This window comes from Alligator mississippiensis, chromosome 10, assembly GCF_030867095.1.
Source record: "Alligator mississippiensis isolate rAllMis1 chromosome 10, rAllMis1, whole genome shotgun sequence".
Taxonomy (NCBI): Eukaryota; Metazoa; Chordata; order Crocodylia; family Alligatoridae; genus Alligator; species Alligator mississippiensis.
Window position 1 is genome coordinate 38,310,907 of NC_081833.1, and position 25,539 is coordinate 38,336,445.

The 25,539-nt window shown below is 45.4% G+C and overlaps 1 protein-coding gene across 2 annotated transcripts in view; it reads left to right on the forward strand.

Moving 5' to 3' along the window:
* Positions 1–25,539, forward strand: part of DRC7 (dynein regulatory complex subunit 7) — a 29,003-nt gene that overhangs the window by 2,687 nt on the left and 777 nt on the right. The window contains exons 2-17 of one of the 2 annotated variants that reach the window (XM_006271726.3): positions 62–208; positions 575–749; positions 3,061–3,186; positions 4,352–4,546; positions 4,956–5,114; positions 11,772–11,990; positions 13,396–13,524; positions 14,993–15,065; positions 16,174–16,302; positions 17,776–17,904; positions 18,889–19,115; positions 20,511–20,726; positions 21,718–21,828; positions 23,368–23,478; positions 23,960–24,154; positions 24,523–24,662. In XM_006271726.3, the coding sequence (XP_006271788.1) occupies positions 81–208; positions 575–749; positions 3,061–3,186; positions 4,352–4,546; positions 4,956–5,114; positions 11,772–11,990; positions 13,396–13,524; positions 14,993–15,065; positions 16,174–16,302; positions 17,776–17,904; positions 18,889–19,115; positions 20,511–20,726; positions 21,718–21,828; positions 23,368–23,478; positions 23,960–24,154; positions 24,523–24,662 (2,462 nt within the window). In that variant the 5' untranslated portion in view covers positions 62–80. The remainder of the gene's footprint in view (positions 1–61; positions 209–574; positions 750–3,060; positions 3,187–4,351; positions 4,547–4,955; positions 5,115–11,771; positions 11,991–13,395; positions 13,525–14,992; positions 15,066–16,173; positions 16,303–17,775; positions 17,905–18,888; positions 19,116–20,510; positions 20,727–21,717; positions 21,829–23,367; positions 23,479–23,959; positions 24,155–24,522; positions 24,663–25,539) is intronic. The other variant, XM_019497325.2, reaches the window with a different exon arrangement.

The window sequence follows — 25,539 nt, forward strand, 5'->3', positions numbered from 1 at the left end:
TGTTTCTGTAGCACCCAGTTCCACTCTCCCAGTCTCACTCTGGCAAGTGTTTTTCACCTAGGAGCCCTTGAGGGGACAAAATGGAGGCCCTGAGGGAGAATGAGGCAGAGGAGAAAGAGGAAGAGAAAAAAGCCTTTAAGATCGGTGATGAACTCCAAGACCTAGAGGAGAAGTTGTCAAAGATCCAAGTCCATATTCCAAACATACAGTAAGCAGGGTGCACGTGTGTATATATGTGTGTGTGAGAGAGAGAAATGAGAACTTATGCTGCATTTCTTATATGTTCCCCATTGGATCAGATTTACAGAAATCATATAAATGCACTCGCAGGCCTGCTTGTCTGCTCCTGTTCATAAGAGCTTGTTTTCATTATGGCAAGAAGCTCAGTCAAGTTTAATTCCCACCTTTTTGGAATGATGCATCTCTAAATATGACCTCAAATTTATTTAATTTGCAACAGTTGTGCTGGAGAATAACCTAAAGGAGCTCTGACTGCCTTGCCAGATAGGTCAGTGCATCTAAACTTTGATATTTTCCTGATCTGTCTCTCTCTGTCTCCCCTAATCATATGAAGTGAATTTGACTGGAGCTCTGTGGACACCTCTCAGTTACCAGCCTCCTATAAGATAAATTCTGCTAAGGAGAAGATGATGCTGCATATAGCTGCCAATTTTCGCCGACAGTACACACATCTCTGCCCAGACCGCAAGGAGCTGTTTCTTCACCCATTAAATGAGTGTGGTGTGGAGGTAAGGGATTGTCTGGGGAACAGGGCACCATGGATAGTCTGGATTCTTCCTTTTTTGCATACTGATTATATTTTTATTCATTCTAGATATGGTTTTACTTCAGATACATTTAACAGAGAATTCTTAACTGTCCAGGGTTAAGATTCACTCTATTATCCATCTCTTAAATAGACATAAACAGTGCTGAAAACCCATAAATTGTCCATTTAGTGCCACTGGTATACACCCACCACTCCAGATAAACACTCCTCTCACCAGCTGTATGCCAGTCAGATTAATTGTATACTTGACCCATAGGTTGTACAATGACTGCACTAACTGTATGCACACAACACTGATTATACCAGCTGTACACTTGACAGAGCTAGTGTATATCTGTTGTATACACATTATGCCAGTTGGGTCTTCAGCAGGACAGTTGTTACAGTACACGTGGGGAACAGAAACAAAAAGACAATGAAAAGTGAATCAAACCAAAAGAAATGCCTGAATCTAGAGGTCAACTCTTAAGATCCAAACTATGTTCAGGCTCAGAACTTTAGGGATTTAGGTCTTAGTGGACACGTCTACACAAGACGCTTAACTTTACATTAGCATAGCTTACTTTGAAGTAAGCATGTGTGTCTATATGTAATACCGAGTAAATTTGCTACCTGCAAATGTTAGTAGCAAGTCTTCTTGGCATTAGTAACAGCACTGTCTGTAGTGCTCATGGAGATACCTGACTGGGAGCAACATCTGCTCCAGGCCAGCCATCCACCAGGGGGCAGGAGATAGCTCTCTGCCCCCAAGAGCTGCCTGCTTCCAGGAAGGGCTCTGGCACAGGAGCTTGGGTGGCAACTATGTCCCCCTGGCCCAGTAGCAGGGAGCTCCCTTTTCTCAGATTGCTGTCGGGGAGCAGGGGGCTGGTAGACCCTTATCTCCCAGCCTGAGCCCTGCAATAGCAGAATTCAGGCTGGGAGATAAGGGTCTCCCAGCCTGAGTCCTGCAACCATGGAGCCAGCACTGGGAGCTCCCTGCTGGTGGGGGCAGGGGATCCTGTTCCCCACCCAGTTCCACAAGTGCAGAGCTGGGGAGCTTGTTTCCCCTCACAGAGCTGGGCGAGGAACAAGCTCCCCAGCCCCACCCTGGGTGGGACAATGTCCCTGTGTCCCAGCAGCCGGGAGCTTCCAGCCCCTGTTCCCCAATCGTGATCGTGAAGCGGGACCTGGGAGCTCCCTGCATGGGGACAGTTCCTTTCCCAGGCTGGAGTTGGCTGGGACCTGCCCCTGACCGGGATAGTTCCCAACCAGCCCCAGGCTGCATGGGGAAGCAGTGCAGCCTGGAGGTGGCTGGGGACTGTCCTGTATCAGGCAGCCTCCAGCCAGCTCTGGGCTGCACATGCAGACTTCCCCGCACAGCCTGAGGCTGACCAGGAACTGTCCTGTTCAGGGGCACGTCCCAGACCTGTGCCCTGATTGGGTGATTGAGGCATGGGGCTTGGACAGAGCTACAGGGGTGGGGTAGGTCCCAGCCCCTGCCCAAATTTGTCAGTGGGGCAGCTTAGCAACTAGGAGCTAGCAGCAAGCTAGTCGCCTCGCTGATGGATTGGGGTAGGGGCTGGAACCTGCCCTTCCCAAGCCCCATGCCCCTGATCAGGAAGTCAGAGCCAGGAGCTCCCTGCTGCTGGGGCAGGGAGACATGCCCCCACCCCAGCAGCAGGCAGCCCCCCAGGGCTAGGAGAGAGCTGTCTTCTGGCCTGGTGTTCCCTGCTAGCTGCTGAGCCTGTATCCAGAGGGAGCCTGGAGCTCTCCCTGGTGGTGTCAGGGGCCCATTGCAGGGCTGCAGGGACCTGGGAGCAAATCTTCTCCCTAATCCTTGCATGTGTAGACATCTACCCCAAAAACCCTTACTGTGCAGTAGCTAACTGTGCTGAAGACCTTCTATGAACTGTTGCTGCTGGCTGTATACGAGTAGCTTTTAGGCTTCTCAGGGGAGTTGGAAGTAGAAAGGAGGGGCCTGATCCTGAAAGGGGACTTGTGAACTCTGCTCTCATAGACTGAACTGGGACCTGCTGAGTGAGCCTGAATGTTTCAGCCGAGGACAGATAGGGGTGTATTTTAGAAGGTGCAGTGAGATGACCTCTCCGCCCCTTATATATCCTACCCCAGGACAGGCAAAAAAGTTGTTGCTGGAGCAGGAATGGTAATCAAGCTCTCAAGATAATTAGAAGGGAGTTGGACATTAGTTCAAGCTTGCAGGCCTCAAACTCCCTCCCTGTTGTATGATCTTCTATGCAGTTACCTGCTATAATCTTCTTGTTGCTCTGCAGAAGTTCGTGAGCACCACAGTGCGTCCGACCCTGCTGCCATACCCTGACCTGTACAACTGGGATGGCTGCGCCCGATTCGTCTCTGACTACCTCACAATGGAGCCTCTTCCAAACCCTATTGAGCCAGTAAGAACTAGGACTTCCTATGATTCTTTCAGTCACCTTCATTGGCTCATTGGGAGCCCAACATTGTTAATGGTGAGGGGTTTCTCATCAGGGTGTCACACTGAGACAGCCCAGCTCACGGTACTCTGAAAGTCTATTTGCCTGATTGCCCCCTCCAACATTCACCTAAGGGCTGATAATGACTGTGGTAAGAACTCCTTGTTCATTCTTTAGCCAGAGCTCCTATTTACTGGGTCCTTGTGTGTTTCATCTGGGTATGTTTACATTGCATGGATGGTCACTTCCCAGGGACACTTCTTAAGTAAATGCATGCAATGTATACAAGACCAGGCCAGATTCTGACCCCACTCACCCTATGTAAACCCAGAGTGGCGCCGCTGAAGCAGGTTCACACAGATTAGCTGGTTGCTTGTCATAATCATAGAAATCATAGAGGAGTAGGGCTGGAATGGACCAAAAATCCCTTATAAGGAAAGTGATGGCCTTGGAGAGCAGGGGCATATAAAGGAGTAGCAGACAATGGGCAGGCTGCAATAGTTAGTTATTAAAGCTTTACAAGCTGTGTCCTTAAAGGTGTTTACAAGCTGACATGGATCAATGGAGCTCCACTAACTGTAGTGGAGTCATACTGATTTAACTCATAAGGAGCTGCTCAGCATTTTTCAGACTACTAATGGAATTCAGAAATTAAATCCTGATACTCTGCACCCAGGATGCTCAGAGGAAGTGGCATCATGATCATTAATTGATACAGAAGTGGGATGGTGAAGTCACATGTCCAGTCACAAAGCAGGTGAATCTCAGAGCTGGGAATAGACTCCCAGTTTCCTGTCTCCTAATTACCTGCTCCATTCATTAGCTCCAATCCATTAGTAAAGGGATTTACCAATGTGAAAAGTAGAGGGAAATAGTGAACTTGGGCAAAATTACTTCATAGGCAGGATACTCAGGGACAGGAAATAAGCTACTAGGGCAAGCGTTTGAAGCAAACAGCTACATTCTCCACTTGGATACTTGTACTTATTTACATGTAGATCACATTGCAGCTCAGCAGATTTCAGTCTACAGGGCCTTGGCGAGTGTGATATCTTTTGCTTTGTTTCTGGAGAAGGGGGAGATGCAAAGATATGACTGTAAGTAAAATAACATATCCTGCTCTTTTAAGCCTAGCTCCTTGTTCTCCCCGACCACTATCCTGAAGTACCAGAGAGGAAACTGCTTTGACTTCAGCATGCTGCTCTGCTCCCTGCTTATTGGGGTTGGGTACGATGCCTACTGTGTGTATGGCTATGCCACCCGGGAGATATGTATGATGGATGAGACCAGGGAGGTGTGCCCTCTGCTGAAGAAGTCCAAAGAGGTGAGGAACTTGGGCTGAGCACGATGGGAGGGACTCCACTTGCTAGACATGGTTAATCGGCCATAATACAGTGAAAAGTGCCAAGCAGGTTAGATATTACTGGTGTCTCATAGGTCTGTGACTGCTTAACATTTGACTTGTGGTGCCAAATTGAGGTTCCAATATACATGACTTTAGTCAAGGACAGTGTCTATAGGACAGGTCACTGGGATTAGTTGAGTGCTTTTCCCCTGACACCACTGAGGCCTGTTTGGGCTCCAAGAGTTCATGAACTCCCAGACCCATTGGTTACAATCCCACAAGCCTGTTGAGGGAGCTGGATTACAAGGTACTTGGGATCTGCATGTCCTCTGGCCTCCGGCATGTCCTGCTGGGTTAAGCAAGGCACCTGGATCCTCTACTCCTACAGGCTCAGAAAGAGACAGTGAAGGAGAAGACTGAGAAGTATGCAGTCAAGCCTCCACGTGATTTGCGCAGCAAGTTTGAGCTGCAGCAGGCAGCCAAGAAGGAGGCAGAAATCCAAGTTGCAAAGCAGAAGAAACAGGAGGAGGAAGAGGAAAGGATCATGGTGAGTAAATGTTTGTGGGCTTCCACTTTCCACCTGCATCCCAGCAACGAGATCCCTGACACAATGCCTGGCTCTTCAAGGTACAAAGTGGACCCCAGTGCTAAGGTGTGAGGTACCTTCATCTCCCACTGACTGTAGAAGACTGGTGACCTATGGCAAATTGTTAGTATTCAGAATCATAGAAAATTAGGATTGGAAGGGACCTCAGGAGGTCATCTAGTTCAAACCCCTGCTCAAAGCAAGACTGTCCCCAGCTATATCACCCCACCGAAAGCTTTGTCTATCTGGGTCTTGAAAACCTCCAAGGATGGAGATTCCATCACCTCTCTGGGTAAGTCTTTTTCAGTGCTTTACTACCCTCCTAGTGAGAAAGTTCTTCCTAATATCTAACCTAAACTTCCCTTGCTGCAACTTGAGTGAAGACAACTGTGGCAGCCCAATAATAGTCACCTTCATTGGAGGTCAAGGAGAAAGGGATTTGGTGGTAGGGGTCTGCTACAGACCCCCACACCAAGGGGAAGAACTAGATTTGGGGCTCCTGAGGCAGCTCTCAGAGACCATAAAAACTAGGGAAGCAGTAGTCATGGGGGACCTAAACTACCCAGACATCTGCTGGGAGACGCAGACAGCAAAGTCCCACTGTTCACGCAGGTTCCTATCCTGTGTACAGGACCTCCATCTGACGCAGGAGGTACATGGTCCCACTAGGGGGAATGCCTTGCTGGACCTGGTATTGGCAATGGGGGATCTCATGGTAGGAGACCTACAGATCAATGGTCACCTGGGGGACAGTGATCACCAAATAATAGAATTCATCATAAGACGTCGAGTGGGTAAGGTAACTAGTAGGGTGAAAGTGCTAGACTTTAGGAAAGCTGATTTCAATAAACTCAGGCGTTTAGTCAAGGATGCACTGCAGAGTAAGAGTTTTGAAGAGATGAGAGCCCAGGAAGGGTGGCCGTACCTCAAGGAAACGATCCTTCGGGAACAGAGGGAGATGATCCCGATGCGAGGAAAAAGGGGGGAAGGGGCCAAGAGGCTTCCTTGGCTGACCAGAGAAACCCAGAGCAGCCTACAGGCAAAAAGGGGGCATATAAAAAGTGGAAACGGGGAGAGACTACTAAAGAGGAGTATACCTCCTCTGCTCGCGCTTGTAAGGAGGCAGTTAGACAGGCCAAAGCTACCATGGAGCTGAGGATGGCATCCCAAGTTAAGGATAACAAAAAATTGTTTTTTAGATATACAGGGAGTAAAAGGAAGGCCCAGGGTGGAATAGGACCCCCACTAGATAGGCATAAGCAATTGGTGACGGACAGGGAGGACAAGGCTGAACTCCTCAGTGAGTTCTTTGCCTCTGGTTCCTAAGCAAGGGGCAAGACAAGGCTCTCACTGGGATTGTAGAGAGGCAGCAGCAGGGCACCAGACTACCAAGCGTAGACCCTGAGATGGTGCAGAGACACTTGGAGAAACTGGATGCGTTTAAGTCGGCAGGCCCAAATGAGCTTCATCCGATGGTACTGAAGGCACTGGCTGACGTCATTGCACAGCCACTGGCGGGAATATTTGAACATTCATGGCGCACGGGCCAAGTCCCGGAGGACTGGAAAAGGGCCAATGTGGTCCCCATTTTCAAGAAGGAGAGGAAGAAGGACCCAGGCAACTATAGGCCAATCAGTCTCACCTCCATCCTTGGCAAAGTCTTTGAAAAAATTATCAAGGCTCACTTTTGCGAGAGCCCGGCAGGAAAAATTATGCTGAGGGGAAACCAGCACGGGTTCGTAGCAGGTAGATCATGCCTGACTAATCTAGTCTCTTTTTATGACCAGGTTACAAAACACCTGGACGCAGGAGTAGGGGTAGATGTCATTTACTTAGACTTCAGGAAGACCTTCGATACAGTATCCCACACCATACTGGTGAACAAGTTAAGAGGCTGTGACTTGGATGACTGCACGGTCCGGTGGGTGGTGAATTGGCTAGAGGGTCGCACCCAGAGAGTCGTAGTGGATGGGTCGGTATTGACCTGGAAGGGTGTGGGCAGTGGGGTCCCGCAGGGCTCGGTCCTTGGACCAATACTCTTCAATGTCTTCATCAGCGACTTGGACGAGGGAGTGAAGTGTACTCTGTCCAAGTTTGTGGATGACACAAAACTGTGGAGAGAAGTGGACACGCCGGGGGGCAGGGAACAACTACAAGCAGACCTGGACAGGTTGGACATGTGGGCACAAAACAACAGAATGCAGTTCAACAAGGAGAAATGCAAAGTGCTGCACCTAGGGAGGAAAAATGTCCAGCATACCCACTTCCTAGGAAATGACCTGCTTGGTGGTACGGAAGTGGAAAGGGATCTTGGAGTCCTAGTGGGCTCCAAGATGAACATGAGTTGTCAGTGTGACGAAGTCATCAGGAAAACTAATGGCATTTTATCATGCATCAGCAGATGCATGACAAACAGAACCAAGGAGGTGATAATTCCCCTGTATTGGGCGCTGGTCAGACCGCAGTTGGAATACTGCGTGCAAGTTTGGGCGCTGCACTTCAAGAGGGATGTGGATAACCTGGAGAGGGTCCAGAGAAGGGCCACTCGTATGGTTAAGGGCTTGCAGGCCAAGCCCTATGAGGAGAGACTAGGGCACCTGGACCTCTTCAGCCTCCACAAGAGAAGGTTGAGAGGTGACCTTGTGGCTGCCTATAAGTTCATCATGGGGGCACAGAAGGGAATTGGTGAGGCTTTACTCACCAAGGCATCCCTGGGGTTGCCATAATAATATGCTCGCAATAATGGGGTCGCAATAATGGCCATAAGCTAGCAGAGAGCAGATTTAGACTGGACATTAGGAAGAACTTCTTCACAGTTAGAGTGGCCAAGGTCTGGAATGGGCTCCCAAGGGAGGTGGTGCCCTACCACCCTGGGGGTCTTCAAGAGGAGGTTAGATAGGCATGTAGCTGGGGTCATCTAAACCCAGCACTCTTTCCTGCCTATGCAGGGGTTCGGACTCGATGATCTATTGCGGTCCCTTCCGACCCTAACATCTATGAATCTATGAATAATATGTATCACATATATAGTTCCGTCCAGCTCCAAAGAAAATTACATGTGCTAAATTTCTGCTGTCAGCCCCCTTCTAAGAGAGGTGGGTAATACTACCCCTGATGTGCAGATGGAGACAGTAAGGAACAGAAAGGTTAGGACCTACATTTCTGAGAGTAGTCACTGAATTTTAAACTTGTTTTCTTACAATTATGTAACATGATCCACCTTGGATCTGGTTTTTACAGGGGATCATAGAATCATAGAAAACTAGGGTTGGAAGGGACCTCAGGAGGTCATCTGGCCCAACCCCCTGCTCAAAGCAGTACCATCCCCAAGTAGGTCATCCCAGCCAGGGCTTTTTCAAGCTGGACCGTAAGAACCTCCAAGGATGAAGATTCCACCACCTGTCTAGATAACCTGTTCCCGTGCTTCACCAAACTCCTAGTGAGAAGGTTTTTCCTAATGTCCAACCTAAACTTCCCTTGCTGCAATTTGAGACCATTGCTCTTTGTTCTGTCATCTGCCACCACTGAGAAGAGTCTATCTCCATCCTCTTTGGAACCGCCCTTCAGGTAGTTAAAAGCTGCTATCAAATCCCTCTTCAGTCTTCTCTTCTGCAGACTAAATAAGCCCAGTTCCCCCAGCCTCTCCTCAGAAGTCATGTGCCATATCCCTCTCACCAATTTTGTTGCCCTCCACTGAACTCTCCTACTTCTCCACATCCTTTCTGTCGTGGGTGAGATGTGGGGGCAGAACTGGACCCAGTACTCCAGATATGGCCTCACCAGTGCCCAATAGAAGGGAATAATTACTTCCTTCCATCTGCTGGCCACACTCCTGCTAATACAGCCCAGTATGCTGATAGCCACCTTGGCAACAAAGACACACTGTTGGCTTGTATTCAGCTTATTGCCCACAGTAACCCCCAGGTCCTTTTCTGCACAGCTGCTGCTTACTTAGTTGGTCCCAAGCCTGTAGCAGTGCGTGGGACTGTTCCATCCTAAGTGCAGGACTTTGCACTTGTCCTTGTTGAACCTCATGAGATTTCTTTTGGCCCAATCCTCCAAATCCAGCTGACTCCCAGCTGGTAAGTACTAGGGGCATGGGAGGTGGGGGCTAGGGGAGTGGGTCATGGGGGGACCCCTGCCAGTCTTCCCCAGCCCCCTCAACCCCGCCTGCTCCCCCAGCCCTCTCATGGCTGCCCCCACCCACCCCATCTCCCAGTACTTAAAAAAAATCCGGTGCTCACCGGGTGCTGCTGGGTGTGGGAAGGGAGAGCCCTGCTGCCCCCCACTGCCCCACACTGCATGGAGGGCTCTGCCACGACACCCGCAATGCCCCCCCCACCCTCACTCCTCCAGCCTACCCACAGGTGCCCTTCCTGGGCCAGCTCCGGCCCTTTAAGAAAAAAAAAAAAGAAAAGCCCCAGGACTCAGAGCCCCACACGTGGCACAGGGCAGCGGGGGGCAGCGGGGACCACCCCCCGCCAACAGGCGCAGTGAGGGAGGTTTTTGGGGTTTTTTTTTTCTTAAAGGGCTGGAGCTGGCCAGGCTGGGGCACCTGGGAGAGTGAGGCAGGGGGCTTGGGCAGCTCATTCAGAGCCCCACATGCAGTGTGGGGCAGTGGGGGGGCAGCAGAGATCATCCCCCACCTGGCAGCACCCGATGAGTTGGGGCTTTTTTAACAAGTGCTGGGAGCTGGGGCAGCCATTGCCAGGCTGTGAGAGAGGCAGGGGATGGGCCTGGCCTGGCTGATTCAGAGATTTGGCACCAGCCGAATCTCTGAATCAGATTCAGCTGAATTGAATCAGGACAGTGATTCGAATCACTGAATGAAATCACTGTCCCCCAAATCGGCCGAATCTGAAGCAAATACTAGCTGCTTCACACAGGCCTACTACACATTAGAGCAGCCTAATGCGCATTAATTTAGTACCTCACATTGGAGGTACTCATTTAATGCGCATTAGGAAAAGTGCATGAATGCACATGTAGATGCACCCTCTGAATCCTATCCCTACCCTCCCGCGTATCTACTACTGCCTACAGCTAGGTGTCATCTGTGTTGAGCCCCTGCAGTTTCTACTGACTTCTAACAGAGTCATTGTAGATGCCCAGAACCTCTGAAAATCAGGGGGAAGCTGGACACCTCAAAATTAAGACAAGTAAAATTAGAAGCCACTTGTGAAAATCTTAGCACAAGTGGGTGTATCTACATGTGTGCTTTACTGAGGAATTGACTAATTAGTTCCGTAGTAAAGCATCATAGTCTTTGCATGCACCAGTATTAGGGCCCAGAAAATTAATTGACTCTGCCATAGGATAGTACTGTCAGGTACAATACTTTCCTACGGCAGAGTAATTTACTCCACTAAAATGCACATGTAGATGGTGACAGGGACTGGCTTGGACATGAGGGTGCTAAAATGCAGGAGCTGCCTCCCACCTAGCCCCACACTGTAGCACCCTTGTGCCCTAGCCAACACCTCCACTGCTCAACACTGCTACCCAGAGCCTAGGGCTGATCCACCAGGTCCTCTGCCAGCCCGGAGGTGCTCCATACTGGCTCAAACTGCTGTGGCCCCAGGTGCACATATAGACACTGTGCCCAGGAGCAGCTGACTGGCGCAAACTGCACCAGAGTTTATCACGTCACCTTAATGGCACAGGTAGATGCACCCAGTGACTTACAAAACGTGACTTGGATAACAGACCTAAGACTAGAAATCAGGTGTCAGAGCCTAGGCAGGCCCAAATTAATGTAGCTGGGTTAACAAGGGCCTGTCATCCTGACCAATATTGTCTCAGTGTTCCCCTGTCCAGTGCCATGTGGCTGCTAGTATCCACCTATTATCTTATGTCTGGTATTTAGACTGGAAGTTCTTTGGGGAAGGGACCATTTTTTGTTCTGTTTATAAACACCTTACAGAACAGGATTCTAATGAAGCTAGACAATTTTATCAGCTGAGGCTTGGGGTTCAAGAAGTTCCAGTCTTATGCCCGTCCACTCTAACTTTTTATCTCACTGACAGCAATGACAGGACTAACCTACTGCATTCTGATTGCTGTAGAGAAGAGACTACTAGATGCTTCACCTAATCAGGGAGAATATTGGACCAGGTTGTCAAAGATATTTTGGCATATAATGGGAGTTAGATGCCTAGGTAGCTTTAAAAATCTAACTCATTGTCTATAGCATGTTGTGTTTAAAGTATATTTCGTGCTGAAATGAATGAATTGGCTGCTGACCAGTTTTAATTTCTGTTTTTTAGTCTCTAGGAGTGAATAGGTACCTGCCTTTTAGCAAAAGAAATTGTGGAGAATTACTGCTGCTCTGCAGAGGGAATGGAAGCCAAAACTCTTACGCTCCATTCCAGACCATGCGTCTGACTCTGCATATGGTGTTGAGTAAACATTTCACTCCTGTGTAGCTCAGTTTACCCATCTATAAAATGGGGATGATAGTATTTTGCTTCACAAAGGAGGTCCATAACGTTTCATTAATCATTAATTGTGAAAAGGCTGGAGATCCCTAGAAGGAAAGGGGCCAGAGAAGGACCAACTAAGATTGTTTTTGTCTGGGATTATAACTGCAGATAACCAATGTATGTCTCTATGCTACAGGAAGCTGAGAAGCCAAAGCCAGACTCTTTGTATGGGTTACGTGTCCATGCATGGGTTCTGGTTTTGTCAGGGAAGCGGGAGGTGCCAGAGAGTTTCTTCATCGATCCATTCACAGCAAAAAGCTACAGTACCACAGATGGGCATTTCCTTGGTATCGAAGCCCTTTGGAACCATGTGAACTACTGGGTCAATATGCAGAGTTGCTTGAATGGCTGCAAGGTAACTGTCCTATTTGAATGGCTCCTGCACTGTAGGAGAGCAGCTATCAGACATGGGTCATGGGAAAAAGGTAGACCTATATGTTCACCCGCCTTTCACTGGCCATTTTCCAGTCTAGTTACACTGGCTTTAGGACCAGAAGCCGCAAAAAAGACTGAACTACACCCATGTTCTGAGCCTTAGTATAGACAATAGGCTCAGTTCCCTTGGGCCGCATGACCACCTAGTTTAGTTTCTCCAAAGTATCCGTGGAGCTGTCTCCTTAATATGTTGTGCCCCTGAGAAATCTTTCCAGCACAGAAACCTGGCTGTGTGTCCCTTCCCTATGTAAAAGCCCTCCAATCTCTCAGTTCTAATCCTCAAAGGGCATTTACAAAACACCGTTTGTAGACAAGTCTACAAACTTCACTTCGTAAATCTACTGGATACAAAAAATCATGGACCAAACATAGACATTGGATTTATGGCACATTATAACCTGTCTGCCGTCTGATAACTCCAGGTAACCTGTCTGCATTTTACCGGCTATATTCTATCACCAGTTCAACATTCCCCCCTTTCCTCCCCCACCTACCTGTCTCACACCTATTGTCTCCCATTCCCTCTGATCCTCACTGCCATGGCATTTACATTTTCACAGACCTGCATTTTGCATATTGGCTTCTGTTCTACCATGGAGAACACATAATGCCAGCAGACTCTCTTCTGCCTAAAGAAGGGTGTTTATACCCAAAAGCTTGCAAAGAACATTTTTTCCAGCTGTTTAGTTGGCTTAATAATATGTCACATTTACCCAAAGAACCACATCTGCCTGGTAAAGAGGAGGCTTCCAGGGCTTTGACAGGGATTACCTACCAAGGGTGGCAGAGGACTTGACCTTGCTGTTTCTACATTTTGGCTGTTCTCCAGCTGCTATAAGCTTCTGGGGTCATGATAGACACTGCAAGTTAGAGGCCTCAGGATCACTCCAGCTGACACTAATACCAGACCAGGATAGTACTGTCAGGTACAATACTGTCCTACAGCGGAGTAATTTACTCTGACACTAAAACCAGACCAAGCTTTAGAACAGATCAGGGTCAAGTGCATCCCCTCAGTCTTTGCTCAGGTACAGGTTGAATTGGGCCTAGGGCTTTTAATACAGAGGTGGAGCTCTTGGATTTTGATAGGCTGCCAGTAAAGTGCTTAGTTGGACAAGAGTCTAACCATCCTCTTTCATTAAGACTAAACGTAAGGACTCCCTCAAATACTTAAATCTCCTCAGGGTACTGACAGGTCCACTATATCTACTGCAGAATGGAAGTAGCAGTCAGGTTAGCGACTCATGCCAGATTGTCCCTTGGCATCAGCATCTTCAGCAGGAGAGCCCTTTAAAGGTAACCAGGGGTTGTTCTCTATTGCTTAGGATCTCATCTTTGACCTTGGTAACCCACTGAGGTGGGAGTTCATGCTGCTGGGGGCTGATAAGCCTCTTCTGTTGCTTCCAAATGAGGAGGAGGAAGAGGAATTAGCTGATGAGGATTTGGATAATTTGGTAAGTAAACAGATTCTTTGTTTCCACAAGGATTTCTTGTTACAGGAGATGTATTCATGCATGCTACTGCACCCTCCTTGATAGAATCAGAACTATTCCACTCTGTGTTAGAAATTCTTGTTTAGTAGATGCGAAGGGGACAGGTGCTTTTTTTGGAACAGGAGAACCTAAATTCTGTTCCCATTTCACTGTGTAATTACTAGTGTCTTCAGTATGCGGTCTAATGCCACCACTGACATCCTAGTGATTATATGTTTGTTACAGTACAAAGAACTTCTGAGCTCCGATAGCTGCGACTGATACCCTGAGCTCACACACACTGAAGGGCCCTGTATGAAACATTTAAAAATAAAATTAAATAAAATGAAAAAAATAAATTTTACAAAACATCTTCTACCTGTCCCTCAGCAGCCTGGCTCCTGAGATGAAGGAATAAGGCAGCTGGAGGAAGAAATGCAGAATCACAAGAGAAAATAATTAGAGTTAGTTAGCCATATTAGTCTGAAGTCAGACAGAAGGCAGGACAGAGTGGCACTTCAGAATCTAACTGGTTCAGAGGCATAAGATTTTGTAGGCAACAGCCTACTTTGTTAGATATAATCTATAGCAAGATGCTATCTGACGAAGCCAGCTGTCACCTACAAAAGCCCGTCAAGAGAAAATAATGTTTATGAAAAGGAACAACATCCTGGTATGAAGAACACGGGATTATAGTGTAGGCAATATCAAAACATCCTAACCTTTTATCAGAACCTATTCAGAACATGCCCATCACCAGGATATCTGAGTCCCTGCCATTGATTATATAAAATAAACAAGCAAATCCTAGGTTCTAAAGAGCACCCTCTTCCTTTATCCTGTTATTTTTCTTCTTTTTCCACATCCACCACATCCATGTTAAATCAAAGAAACTGATTCTTTTAGGTAAGAGTGGGGCTCAGCTAGAAACAATGCACAGGGAACTTCCAGACAGAATGAACACAATAGTGCTCCTTAAAATATAACAGTCAGCTGTAGTGCAAAGATCTGAGATATTTATTTCTGAACCAAAAAATAGCACACGCTGCAACACTGTAAGGTCAAGAGTGTTCAGCCAACTGAGAGATTGCATTGACTACACAACCTGAATTATTTTGTATGTGAATTGTAGGTGGAAATGCTCAACTACATGTCTCATGAACCATGCACAGGGCTATGTTTCTGGGGAATACAACAGACTTCCCTCGCTTACATAAGCCAAAATTTGCTGTGTGACTGTATCCTCAGGCAGTGTGTGTAACCAGCATGAACGATCCTTCATTGTATCACTGTTTCTCCTGGGACTGGGTAAAACCGGGAGGAACCATAGTCTAATACAGTAACATGGTATTTCCAGAGACAAAAATGCCTCCTGTCGTAAGAGGATAGGTTGCCAGGTATATTCTGGTTAACAGTCACTTAATATAACATCAATGCTCTGTCTTGATAGGACAAAGAAGAGGAAGAGAAAGGTTCTGACATGCCACCATCCTGGGTAGACCCAATTCAGATATCTCTGAAAGGTATTTGTTCTTCCTTTATTGTATGGTATAAACATTTAGCGTTTTTGTTCAGTATGTGCACTTCTTGTATACGAGTCAGTCAAGCAATGAACTAGAAATAAATCAATACACACAAGAGGAAGAAGGCAGGTTTTTTAACTCCAGCAGCTGTATTTTGGCCCTGGGGAATGTTCCTGGAACTGAGAACATCTGTCCTTGCCCCTCCCCGGACTATGCACGTAAATCTGTTTTCTGTGTTTCCTTGCTAGCTGGGTGATTTCTGCTTCTGATTGTATGCTCTCCTGGTATTACCTAATATAGGCTATCAAAGCACAATCTGTTACTTCTCATTATCATAATGTCTAGTGGTTAAAGAAGCTGTTTATGAACTCTGGATTCTCTCCCCAGGTAACACACTAGGGGACTTTGGGCAGTCCCTTCACATCTCAGTGCCTCAGTTTCCTCCACTAAGATGTGAAGATTACTTTATGAAAAGGTTGTGAAATCCTTGGATGGAAGGTGCAAATTGTTTTTACTGGTCAAAGAACTTCCATAAAGTTAAAGGACTTGTAAATGGGAAATTCAGGGGGTAACAGAAGTTGTCCCACACATAGTCTCATCAGTCTTCTACAACTGAAAGGCTCTCCCATTGCTAATCTCCTCTGCTATCCAGTCACCAAGGACTATTACTTTCTTTTATAATCTAATCTAGTTATGTTTAGCATAACATGCATAGAGGTAATAGGATAGTATCAATCAATACAATCCATAATATATAGTCACTGTGCCAACTGCAGACCCTGCTACTGTCAATGGCAATTGGATCAGGCCCAGTTCTTTGAGGTCCTGGGTGCTCTCAGCATTCACTCCAGTCAGCAAAGGGAGATCAGCCCCATACAATGTGTTCTGACAAAGCAATGTCATCACCTTCCTCTAGCCATGGGCAGCATCAGTAATGGTCTCTCTCCAAAATAAGGATTTTATGAGTTTATCAGCTAATTTTGACATGGGAACCAATCATTCATACCAGGTCAGTGGTTTCACTTCAGTTGAATTCCTTTGGATGCTGGTATCCCCTGCTAAGGGCAGGAAATTCTTCTCACATAATTCTTCCCTTTGCCATGTGCAGAATTTGAGACCCGCTGTCCCCAAGGGAAGAAGGTGATCCATTACAAGAAGGCAAAGCTGGAGAAATGGGCACCTTACCTGAACAGCAATGGGCTGGTCGAGCGCCTCACTGTCTTTGAGGATCAAGACTGTAAGAGGGATGTATGGACTCCTTGAACAATTACATGACTGGGGCAGGTTGGGAATGCTACCAGGGCAACCATTTTTGTTATTGTTTCTTCTGTCCTTTTCCTCTCCTTTTGAAAATCATGGTTCTCCTCATGTGCTTCTCCAATCATTTCTTCACATTCCCTCACACGCTTCCATACAAACAATAAATATTTCCAGGACTTTAAGAGATTCCTGCTGGAGTCTAGCTTGTCTTAGGGGATAACTGAGATGTTGTTCAGAGCCACTGATCAGCTTCTTATATCTTTGCCTGACTCAGGGCTGCTCTTAGTGTGTGGATTCATGACATGTATGCTGTGGAGTAAAACCTGGGATAAATTACTCAGTAGTAAATTTACTATATTGTAAGGAGCAGGCACATGACCAGCTCTCCTAGGTCAGCTGCCTGAAGAAGGACCTTTTACAGCCACTAGGTATCAGGGGAACACCTTTACACTGAATAAAGGGCTACCCTGGGCTGAAATTTGAGTAGTGTAACCAACCTTTGTGGATTGTTAGCCCTTCATTTTCTCAGGTGATTTGTGTTGTGTCCATGTCCTTTTTCCTATGGAGTAAACTTAATTTGCCCCATAGTAAATATGTTGTAAGCCTGTATCTTTATTGTATGTCCAATCCATGCTAAAGTCAAAGTCGTGAATGCAGCTCGTGTAGGCATACCCAAGCTAGATTCTAACAAACCAGCTTTGTAACTGTAGCAGCAAATAACTCGTGTGAACTAATTGCTTTGATGTTCCTTCTGCTTTCATGTGGGTCTTGCATCCTGCATTGAGCTCTATCCTGTCATGGCTATACTGTACCTTTGTTAGTTAGCTTGGGTATGTCTACATGAGCGACTATCATTCCTTCCCAGCAGTGCAGACACCTATAATGCACCATGGCACATACACAAACCAGAAAGGAAGGAAATGTGCTGTGAGGCTGTGTCCTTCCCATAAAGCAAGTCTTTGCTGATTGATGGCTTGATCCTGCTGGCTGCTGAATATTCTGGTTATGCGCAAGTGCTGCAAACACTCAAGCATGTGCTTAGTTTGAAGCATATCAGCCACTCTAACTCTGTACAAGCAGGAGCTGTGGGTTGGAAATTTTTGTATTTTAATTTTTGTATTTTAATTTTTCATAGGAAAAAGAGGACTGCAGCCACTCCATTTCCACTGAAGTTAATAGCCATGCTAAATCCCCTTTCTGAGCAATTTCTTTTAGTTCAAGTCTTCTGATTGTTTTCCCTTACCTCTTGTGTAATGATCCTCATGGAGTGATCATCATAGACTCTTGAGTCTTGAGAAGCTGGTGGTGGCATAAACCTTCCTAGAACTTCCACTGGGACTGTGTAGCTCAGTGTGACTCACACAATGACCTTATGCCTGAATGCTTTCATCTGACATCTAGAATTTCTAAGGGAAGTAAGGTTGTGCAAAGGTATTTGGTCTCTTGCTAGGTACCAAAGTACTGGAGGTGACGCAGTGGTTCAAAAACAGAGAAGACTTGCTGGAAATGAGACAAGTGAATAAAATAACAGAGGTGACTACAGAATACTTCGGCCCAGGACATGCATTAGGTCTTAAAGGTATACCAGTTCATCTTCCTAGCACTCTTAGTGATCTTAGAGAGTCTTAGTGATCGATCATCCTTGATATAGCAGAGAGCCCATATAAATGGAACTACCAGCTAGAGGCACAACTAGCATTTTCAGAACCTGGGGCATATATGCTATGAAGCGGTGTGGGGAGGAGGGGTGGATGCTGACTGACAGAGACTGGGGCCAAGGGGAAATACCAAGCACAGCACTTTGCACCATGGCTGCTTTTACTATGGCATGGGAATCATACTGTTGTTTGCAGACCTAACAGTGCTAATACTGTGTGGCACCTTGAAGCATCCTTAAAAAAAGCTCATAGGACCCCTGGGTGCTATGGCATCCTAATTGAGAATCAGTGGTTTAAGGTATATTCAGATAAGTGGATTCTTTGGGTAAATGCATAGCCTTTTTCAGCCTCAAATGCTATGCACTTAAACAACACACAGTGCACTAAAATAAGCTAATGTAACCATTATAGTTATACTAGTATTGTTCCCTATAAGGACTCTCTCATTCTTGTATAAAGAGGGACTTTTTTAAATTTAATCTGTGTTTGGAAGAGGTTTATGCTTTTTTTTTAAAAAAAAACACTGTTTTCCAAAATAAAGGAATGACATCAATACACCATGCAGCATCTTCCCACGCAGACTGTGAAGCTGCATAGTCTGCCATCTTTGGGGGGCTGGAGTCAAGCCCTCATCTAGCCCTGGTCCACATGTGTGAGGGCGTGTAGTGTCCTCATGAAACCTGCTGTCCCTCCCTGCTGCTGTCCATAGTGTGTTGGCACAGAGGACTGAGGGGGGAGTTACTCTCTTACTCTGTTTCTCAGGTGACTAGTGGGACAATGACAAAGAAATACAATTTGTCTTGCTTGGCAAGAGAGACAAAACTTTCCCATAAGAATGATATTTTGCAGCATCAGAGGCATTATTATTTATTTTAAAGCTCAAACAGGATCTCTCTCTACCATAGCCCATGTCTATAAGTCGATGAATCCTGAGACTGAGCGCACCATGGAGTTTTACAATGAGACGCGTGTAGATGGCCTTCGGAAACGGGTTGAAAATGCCCGTGAGATGACGGAATACTTTGCAGGGCGGTCAGATTTCCTCTACTACCGGCACACGAACTTTGGCAAAAGGACAAAGAGAGCCCAGATTCTTGTTGCTAACCCTGATGCGAATGCCAGGCCAATAATGGTATGCACTGGAAAGTAGCAAAAATGCTGGAGCTGTACAAATCATACTGATCCTATTCTCATGGTTTCACTTAAAGTTGACACATTTTCCCTTGGCATATATAGCCAAGGCATATCTCTAAGCCTTGTGTAGGTTCTCTGCCTACATATGGGCTTGTTTGACCCAGGATATCCTCCAAGTGGCCAGTTGCCCCAAATTCTATCCAGCAACCAAAATGAAACCACAAAGCTAAGTCTTGGGAAATTTGTGGCAGAGAAAATGTTTAGGGATGAGTTGGACAGAAAACTTTACAATATCCCAAAATTATCAGGTGGTCTTGTTTCTGTGGTCAAACCCCAGAATAGCTGCATTTGTGGTAAATATCCCACATAATACCACCAATGCCGTGACTTTTACTGTGTCTTGAACAAGAGGTCATGTAAAGCCCCCACTGACACAATCATCCCTATCCATTGAAGGCACTTAAGAACGTGCTTAATGTTAAGTATGTCCTTAAGTGCATTCCTGAATTAGCCATCATTACAAGCCTTCTGCCTTTGATATCCAAAGTATCAAAACACGCAAAATACCTGGCACCTCATACCTTGACTGGACCATGGCCTTTCTAGTAGAACCAGGATTGTACAATACTTCCTTGGTACAGATTGCTAATGAGATGCCTTGGATCTATTCCTGGGGTGATCCTCCAATACAGCCCTTCCACTGCCTGAAACCAGCTCCTTAGAGTCATCTCAGTTAAAGCTACCTTCCATCTCCTATTAAAGCCAGGTGTTTTAATGGAGGGAGAGCCCTGCATTCCCTTAAAGAGCCCTTATCTATCTTCCTTTCCCCCTAAACAGATCTAATCACAGAGGAGGGGAGCACTCAGAGCTGATTCCCTGAATTATGGATCACATATCCCACCACTTAATATTGAGCCAGATTGTGCCTGATTCCTATGAGCTAAAAGGGAAAAGTTGTTCCCCTTCTCCCATGAGTCTTGGGAAACTGGTGGTGGCATAATGCTTCCTGGAATTTGTGCTAGTATAGCTCACTTCAGCATGATGCACACAAGGGTCTTGTTCTTGAATGGCATAATCTGCTCCATAAGCAGTAACTATACTCATTGGTCTAAACAGCTCTTACTGTTCCTTTATGATCACATATGAAAAAAGTAGGACTATGGGCCTAGCAATAAAAGATGCTATAGAGTCCTACCTTGAATACAGTTACAACCTTCAGAAATGTAGATCATGTTACAAAGAGAAACACATTAGATTTGGGATGAAATCCTTATTTTCATTATGGGATTTTTTTCTTCTACCTGCCTAATCCCAATCTCATCAAATTTTGTCATTGTCCTGTGCTGTCTAATAGGTTCTGACTTGGTTATATCTCATTCCTTACCTTGCCTAGCAAATCAAAGAGTGTTTCCATAGGAACCTAGAAAAGCCAGCTAATGAAGACGTGGCAGAACGCATCTTTATGATCTCTGAGGAGCGGATCCTGCTGACATATCACCTCCAGGAAAATTACATCACTGCCTCCAAGAGGGAGTTCATCAAACGGGCAGATGTGGATAATAAAGGAAACAAGATCATCATGACTCCAGACATGTGCCTCAACTATCAGGTATAGAACGAGTGTGTAAATTATTTGGAGCTTTCTGATCCATACAGACATAAGGGAAAGCTGGAAGTCTCACTAAGATATGCAAAGACTCTAATTCTAAGGCTCAGACTGACAGTTCAAGAAAAGGAAGCTGAAACCCCTTTCTGTATTTTAGTCCCAGAAAAGACTAGAGATGAGACTAGAGATGAGAACACCAGAATTCTAGTTCTATCTACCATGAACTTGTGTGAGGCTATCACTTAAGCTATCCATCCATTTGTCTCACTGAAAATTGAGATAATACTTATAGCAGAGTGAACCTTAATGCGTTGTTCATAAAGCTCAAGATACTTAAGCAAAATGCAGTATAAAAGTGTCAAGTATTGTCATTTGGGTAAATTTTGGCAGTTACAGTGGAGACAGTCAACTAAAGTTATCGGTGTAGGTGACAGGCGAATTGGGTTTGTTGTTAGAAGTCTACCTTGATAGTTCCAGTTCTGATGGGAATTTGGGAAATAGCGTGCCTAAGAAAATCAGGGGAATCAATCAACTTTGCTTTTTTACCCCTGTAAAAAAGATTTCCAGAAATATATATTGCAGTGAAATGAACCACCTAACTTGGGTTTCTAGCAAATGGTCTGGACTTTCTTAGCTTTTACACATCACTAGAGCAGTGTTTCACATGATTGTTTTGCTTTATTAAAAAAGTCTATTTATTTTTATTGGGAAGTGCAGGCAGAGATTCTGCCCTGTTACAACTTGAAGAAATGCCATTTTACCTAAATCACAGCAGCAGTGGCAGCAAAAAAGTAAACAATCTGCCGTCTGGTCCCCTGAAGTGTTATTTACAATTAACTCTTAGCCAGGGGCCAAGATGATGCAACTTTTAGCCAGATTCTCAAATGATGTAAATCAGCAGAGCTCAGTGGAATTATATCAGTTTATGCCAGCTGCATACCTGGCCACATATCTAGACAGTGATGCAATCTATCATTGGCATACTGATGTTTAGGTGGGATCATCTCAGGAAGACAAGAAGCTGATCCATCTGTACAAAATGATGTTGAAGCTAATGGAGGAAGAGAAACGCTTAAAGCATCAAGTCTGGGAATCTGGAACAGAGGTAATATGGGAAGTCTCTGAGCGAGTATGACAGAAGTCTGGACCTAAATGTAGCTAATTCATATCTCCACATCATTCCATATCTTCATATATTATCCAGTAAATAAACAAGGATAAGTGTTCTGATAACACAATGCTGGTCTCTATCCTAAATTATGCAAATATGACTTCTTGAGTCACGCACCCAGTATACCCTGCTCCGGTTTTATAGAAAAGGAAGCACCTTCAGCAACATTGGAAAAAAAACAGCAAAGGACCTCTAACAGCAAAGGACTGCAATAAAGAATGTACATGGTGGAATATCTAGAAATACATCTGCCTTTTGTAGAGCAAGATAGAAGGAAAGGCAAATAGTATCCAATCTAATTGCGAACTAGTCAGAAGTATTGTACCTAGGAACAAGATACTTAGAGGCATTTTAAGCACCTCATATGGGAGTCAGGTGGATTTTAAGCATGGAAGTAAAAAAAAAAAAAAGCAATTCTAGAAGTCTTCACTTAAGCAGCCACAAAACCTATCAGGCACATAGACTCTATCAGTAAAGGCCACTGGAGCCAAAGATGAGAGTCACGTTTGTGAGGAGAACGCACAGCAGCAGTGGGTTAGGGAATGAAGATGATGGAATCAGTCTGATAGCAAAGTAGGGGGCCACCAAAACCCTAGATCCATGTACTATGGCTCTATACACCTATAGTTCATAATGTTACCAGAGTATCTCAGTGGGATTAGAACTGCACCCTTTATTCTATATATAAAATGAACAAAGTGACATTTGATTAGGATCACAGTAGGTGTTAACATATTTTTAGATACAGTAGAAATAGTTGAGAAGACAATATGCCTAGTATCTAAATTGGGTATCTCTGGATTATAAAATCAACTCTTCCAGTGATTTCCTGTATGATATTGAGCAAGTTTGTTAATTCCTTTGTGCCTCACATTTTCCATCTGTGAAATGTGAGGCTTCTTTAATTTGTAAAGGGGCTTGATATCCTTGGATAAGAGGTACTGTGCTGTTGCATAATATTAGGAATAATTTATAAACATTTTCTGGAAATATATATTGCAGTGAAATGAACCACCTAACTTGGGTTTCTAGAAAATGGTCTGGACTTGCTGAGCTTTTACACACCAACAAAGCAGTGTTTTAGATTATTGTATTGGTGGCTTCTAGTATATAGCAGAATATATCAAAGCCAACACAGCAGTTTTTAGAATCAGTAGGAAGCTTATGATGTGAGAAGAGCTCTGGTTAATTCTATCAAAGATTCTATTAAAAATCTCATACCAAACTGCTATTCTTGTGAATATCAATTATTTCTCATGATAAATCCTCTTTGAAAATGACATTATTTTGGTTATAGTGATGTAGCATCAGCGTAAAAATACAGGCAGATATGCCCCTATCTAAATTGTTTATAAGCAGATACAGTTGTACTTGCATACTTTTTCCTTGCTTATGCCCTCTTAGCAGAACAAATAGATGGAGGATGGTAGTTTGACATAATACAAGGGCATTTTTTTTCCAATGTTGCTGAAGGTGCTTGAAATTCTGAAGATCCGTGAGGAAGAGGAAGGAGCCAACAAGCTGACTGTTTCCATTTATGACACAGAAAGAAATGAAAAGGGCAAAAAACAGCGAGAGGCAATGGTAGGTAGCAGCCAGTAATCACAAACTAACACAATGTGCTATCTCCAGTACTACAGTCAAGCTTTAGATGCAAAAAATGCGTGGAATAACCCAGAGTCTGCTGGTGTGATTGGATCAGTGAGATCTAGTTCAAGTTTTCCTAGAAGGGTTGGAGCCAGTGCTTATTACGTGTGGGCACAGAAATCCATCTCAAGAACTAAGAAATCCACTCTAGCATAATTAAAACTTCCTGGGCCAAAAATTGTATCTGATATAAATCAGCATAGCTCCACTGACTAACATTAAGCAACAGTAATTTATATTAGCTGAGAACCTGGGCCGCTGTCCCTATGACTTTGTGAAGGAACCATGTTATCATAGAAAAAAAAAGAAACAAGTAAACTTAACATGGTTTAACTGATTAGTGTGCTGTGGTTGTGCCTTGTCTGGGGATGTTTTGATTGCTGGTGCAAGAGTGGTTCTTTTCACTTTTACCCACCAGGAGCGTCAAATGCAAGAAGAGCGCCAGCGACAAGATGAGCAGGATCTAGATTACCTGGCACCTTTTATTATTCAAATGGGAAACATAGAGAAGATGACCAAGTGGCAGGCCCTACGCCTCAAAGAGGACTGCCTGACTGACTTCAAGTACCGTCTCATTGACAAGGCCAACATCATCCAACTTCGCTTTGAGAAGGTATTCAACCCTTTTCTCTCCTTAGTCCAGCATTGGGTGAGAGGCTGTTCTACCCTGTATGGTGACAACACAAAAGGTTGTCTCTTCATTATGACGGAAGGTAAGAAACTATGCTACTCATTTCTCTAGCTAAGATGAAACATACATACACATACACACCCTCCTCCCCCCTTTAATGAGAGTGAAAAATGGGAAGACTGCTTTCGTCTTCAACCTACTCATTTCACTCCACTCCCTAAATTTACTGTTCTATTTTCTCTTTCCCTCACCTCTGTTCCCTTAACTCTGAGATGCTGTCTTTTGCATCTGTCTCTCATGCTCTTCCTTGTCATCCTATGACTGATTTGCTTGCTTGTGTTCCCCATCAGGAAACACAGGAGTTGCAAAAGAAGCAACAATGGTACCAGCAAAACCAGCTCTCCATGACTGTGGAGGATGAGGAGGCTTACATAGCTTATTGCTCCGATGCCATGTTCCGCATTCGCATTCTAGAGATGAGGCTCAACAGGTAAATAATACAGTACACCCTGTTATTTGAACCCCTCTGGAAAGCAGCTGCTATAAAGCCATTTGGACAGCTGAATTCATTTGGAACAGTTACAAATTACTGTACTGAACTTAATCATAGAGATACGGTACTGTATCAAAGCTTAAAAGAGAACAGTATACAAGGCCAACATTTACAGACAAGGCAAGACAGGGTGGCACCTTAGAGACTAATCTTGGAAAGGCACAAGCTTTTGTAGATGAAAGTCTACTTTGTGAGGTGTTATAGTAACTTGGGCTGTGCGTAGACAAAACGAGGGGCACTTTAATGAGGGTTAAATGCTTTTGCACTGCTTTAATAGTGTTGGTGTTTGCATGCATCAGCGGTGTATTGCACAGTAATTCCAACCGCTGTAGCAAATTCGGCAGCGTAATGTGACTTAAATGACTTGGGGTGCAGCAAACTAAAACTCCTCTGAGGACTTTTAGTTCGCTACCCTACAGCCACAGAGTGAAGCACCAGGCTCCGTGAAGCTCAGGGACTCTGCATCAAGCCCATGCAGGCAGCCTGGCAGTAGCCTGGGAAGGCAGGCAGGCTCCACTCAGCAAGCCTGATTTCCTCCCCCCACCCAACCCGGATCCTGCCTGCCTGAGCTGCGCGGGAGCACAGTGCTTCCCTCTGCGGCTGCGCTGCTCCCTGGGACTGCCTGAGCTGGGTGCCACCTGGTGGGGGGCTGCCATGGACAGAAGCACCAGCCCCTCTTCCCTCCTCCCACCCCCTGCAGCCCAGGGACCATTCCACCTGCCAACAGCTCACCCTCCCCTCCCCACCTCAGGAGAGGCAGATAAGTTACACAGGTGTACAGAACACAGGGGTTTAAAGGGCCCTAAATTGAATC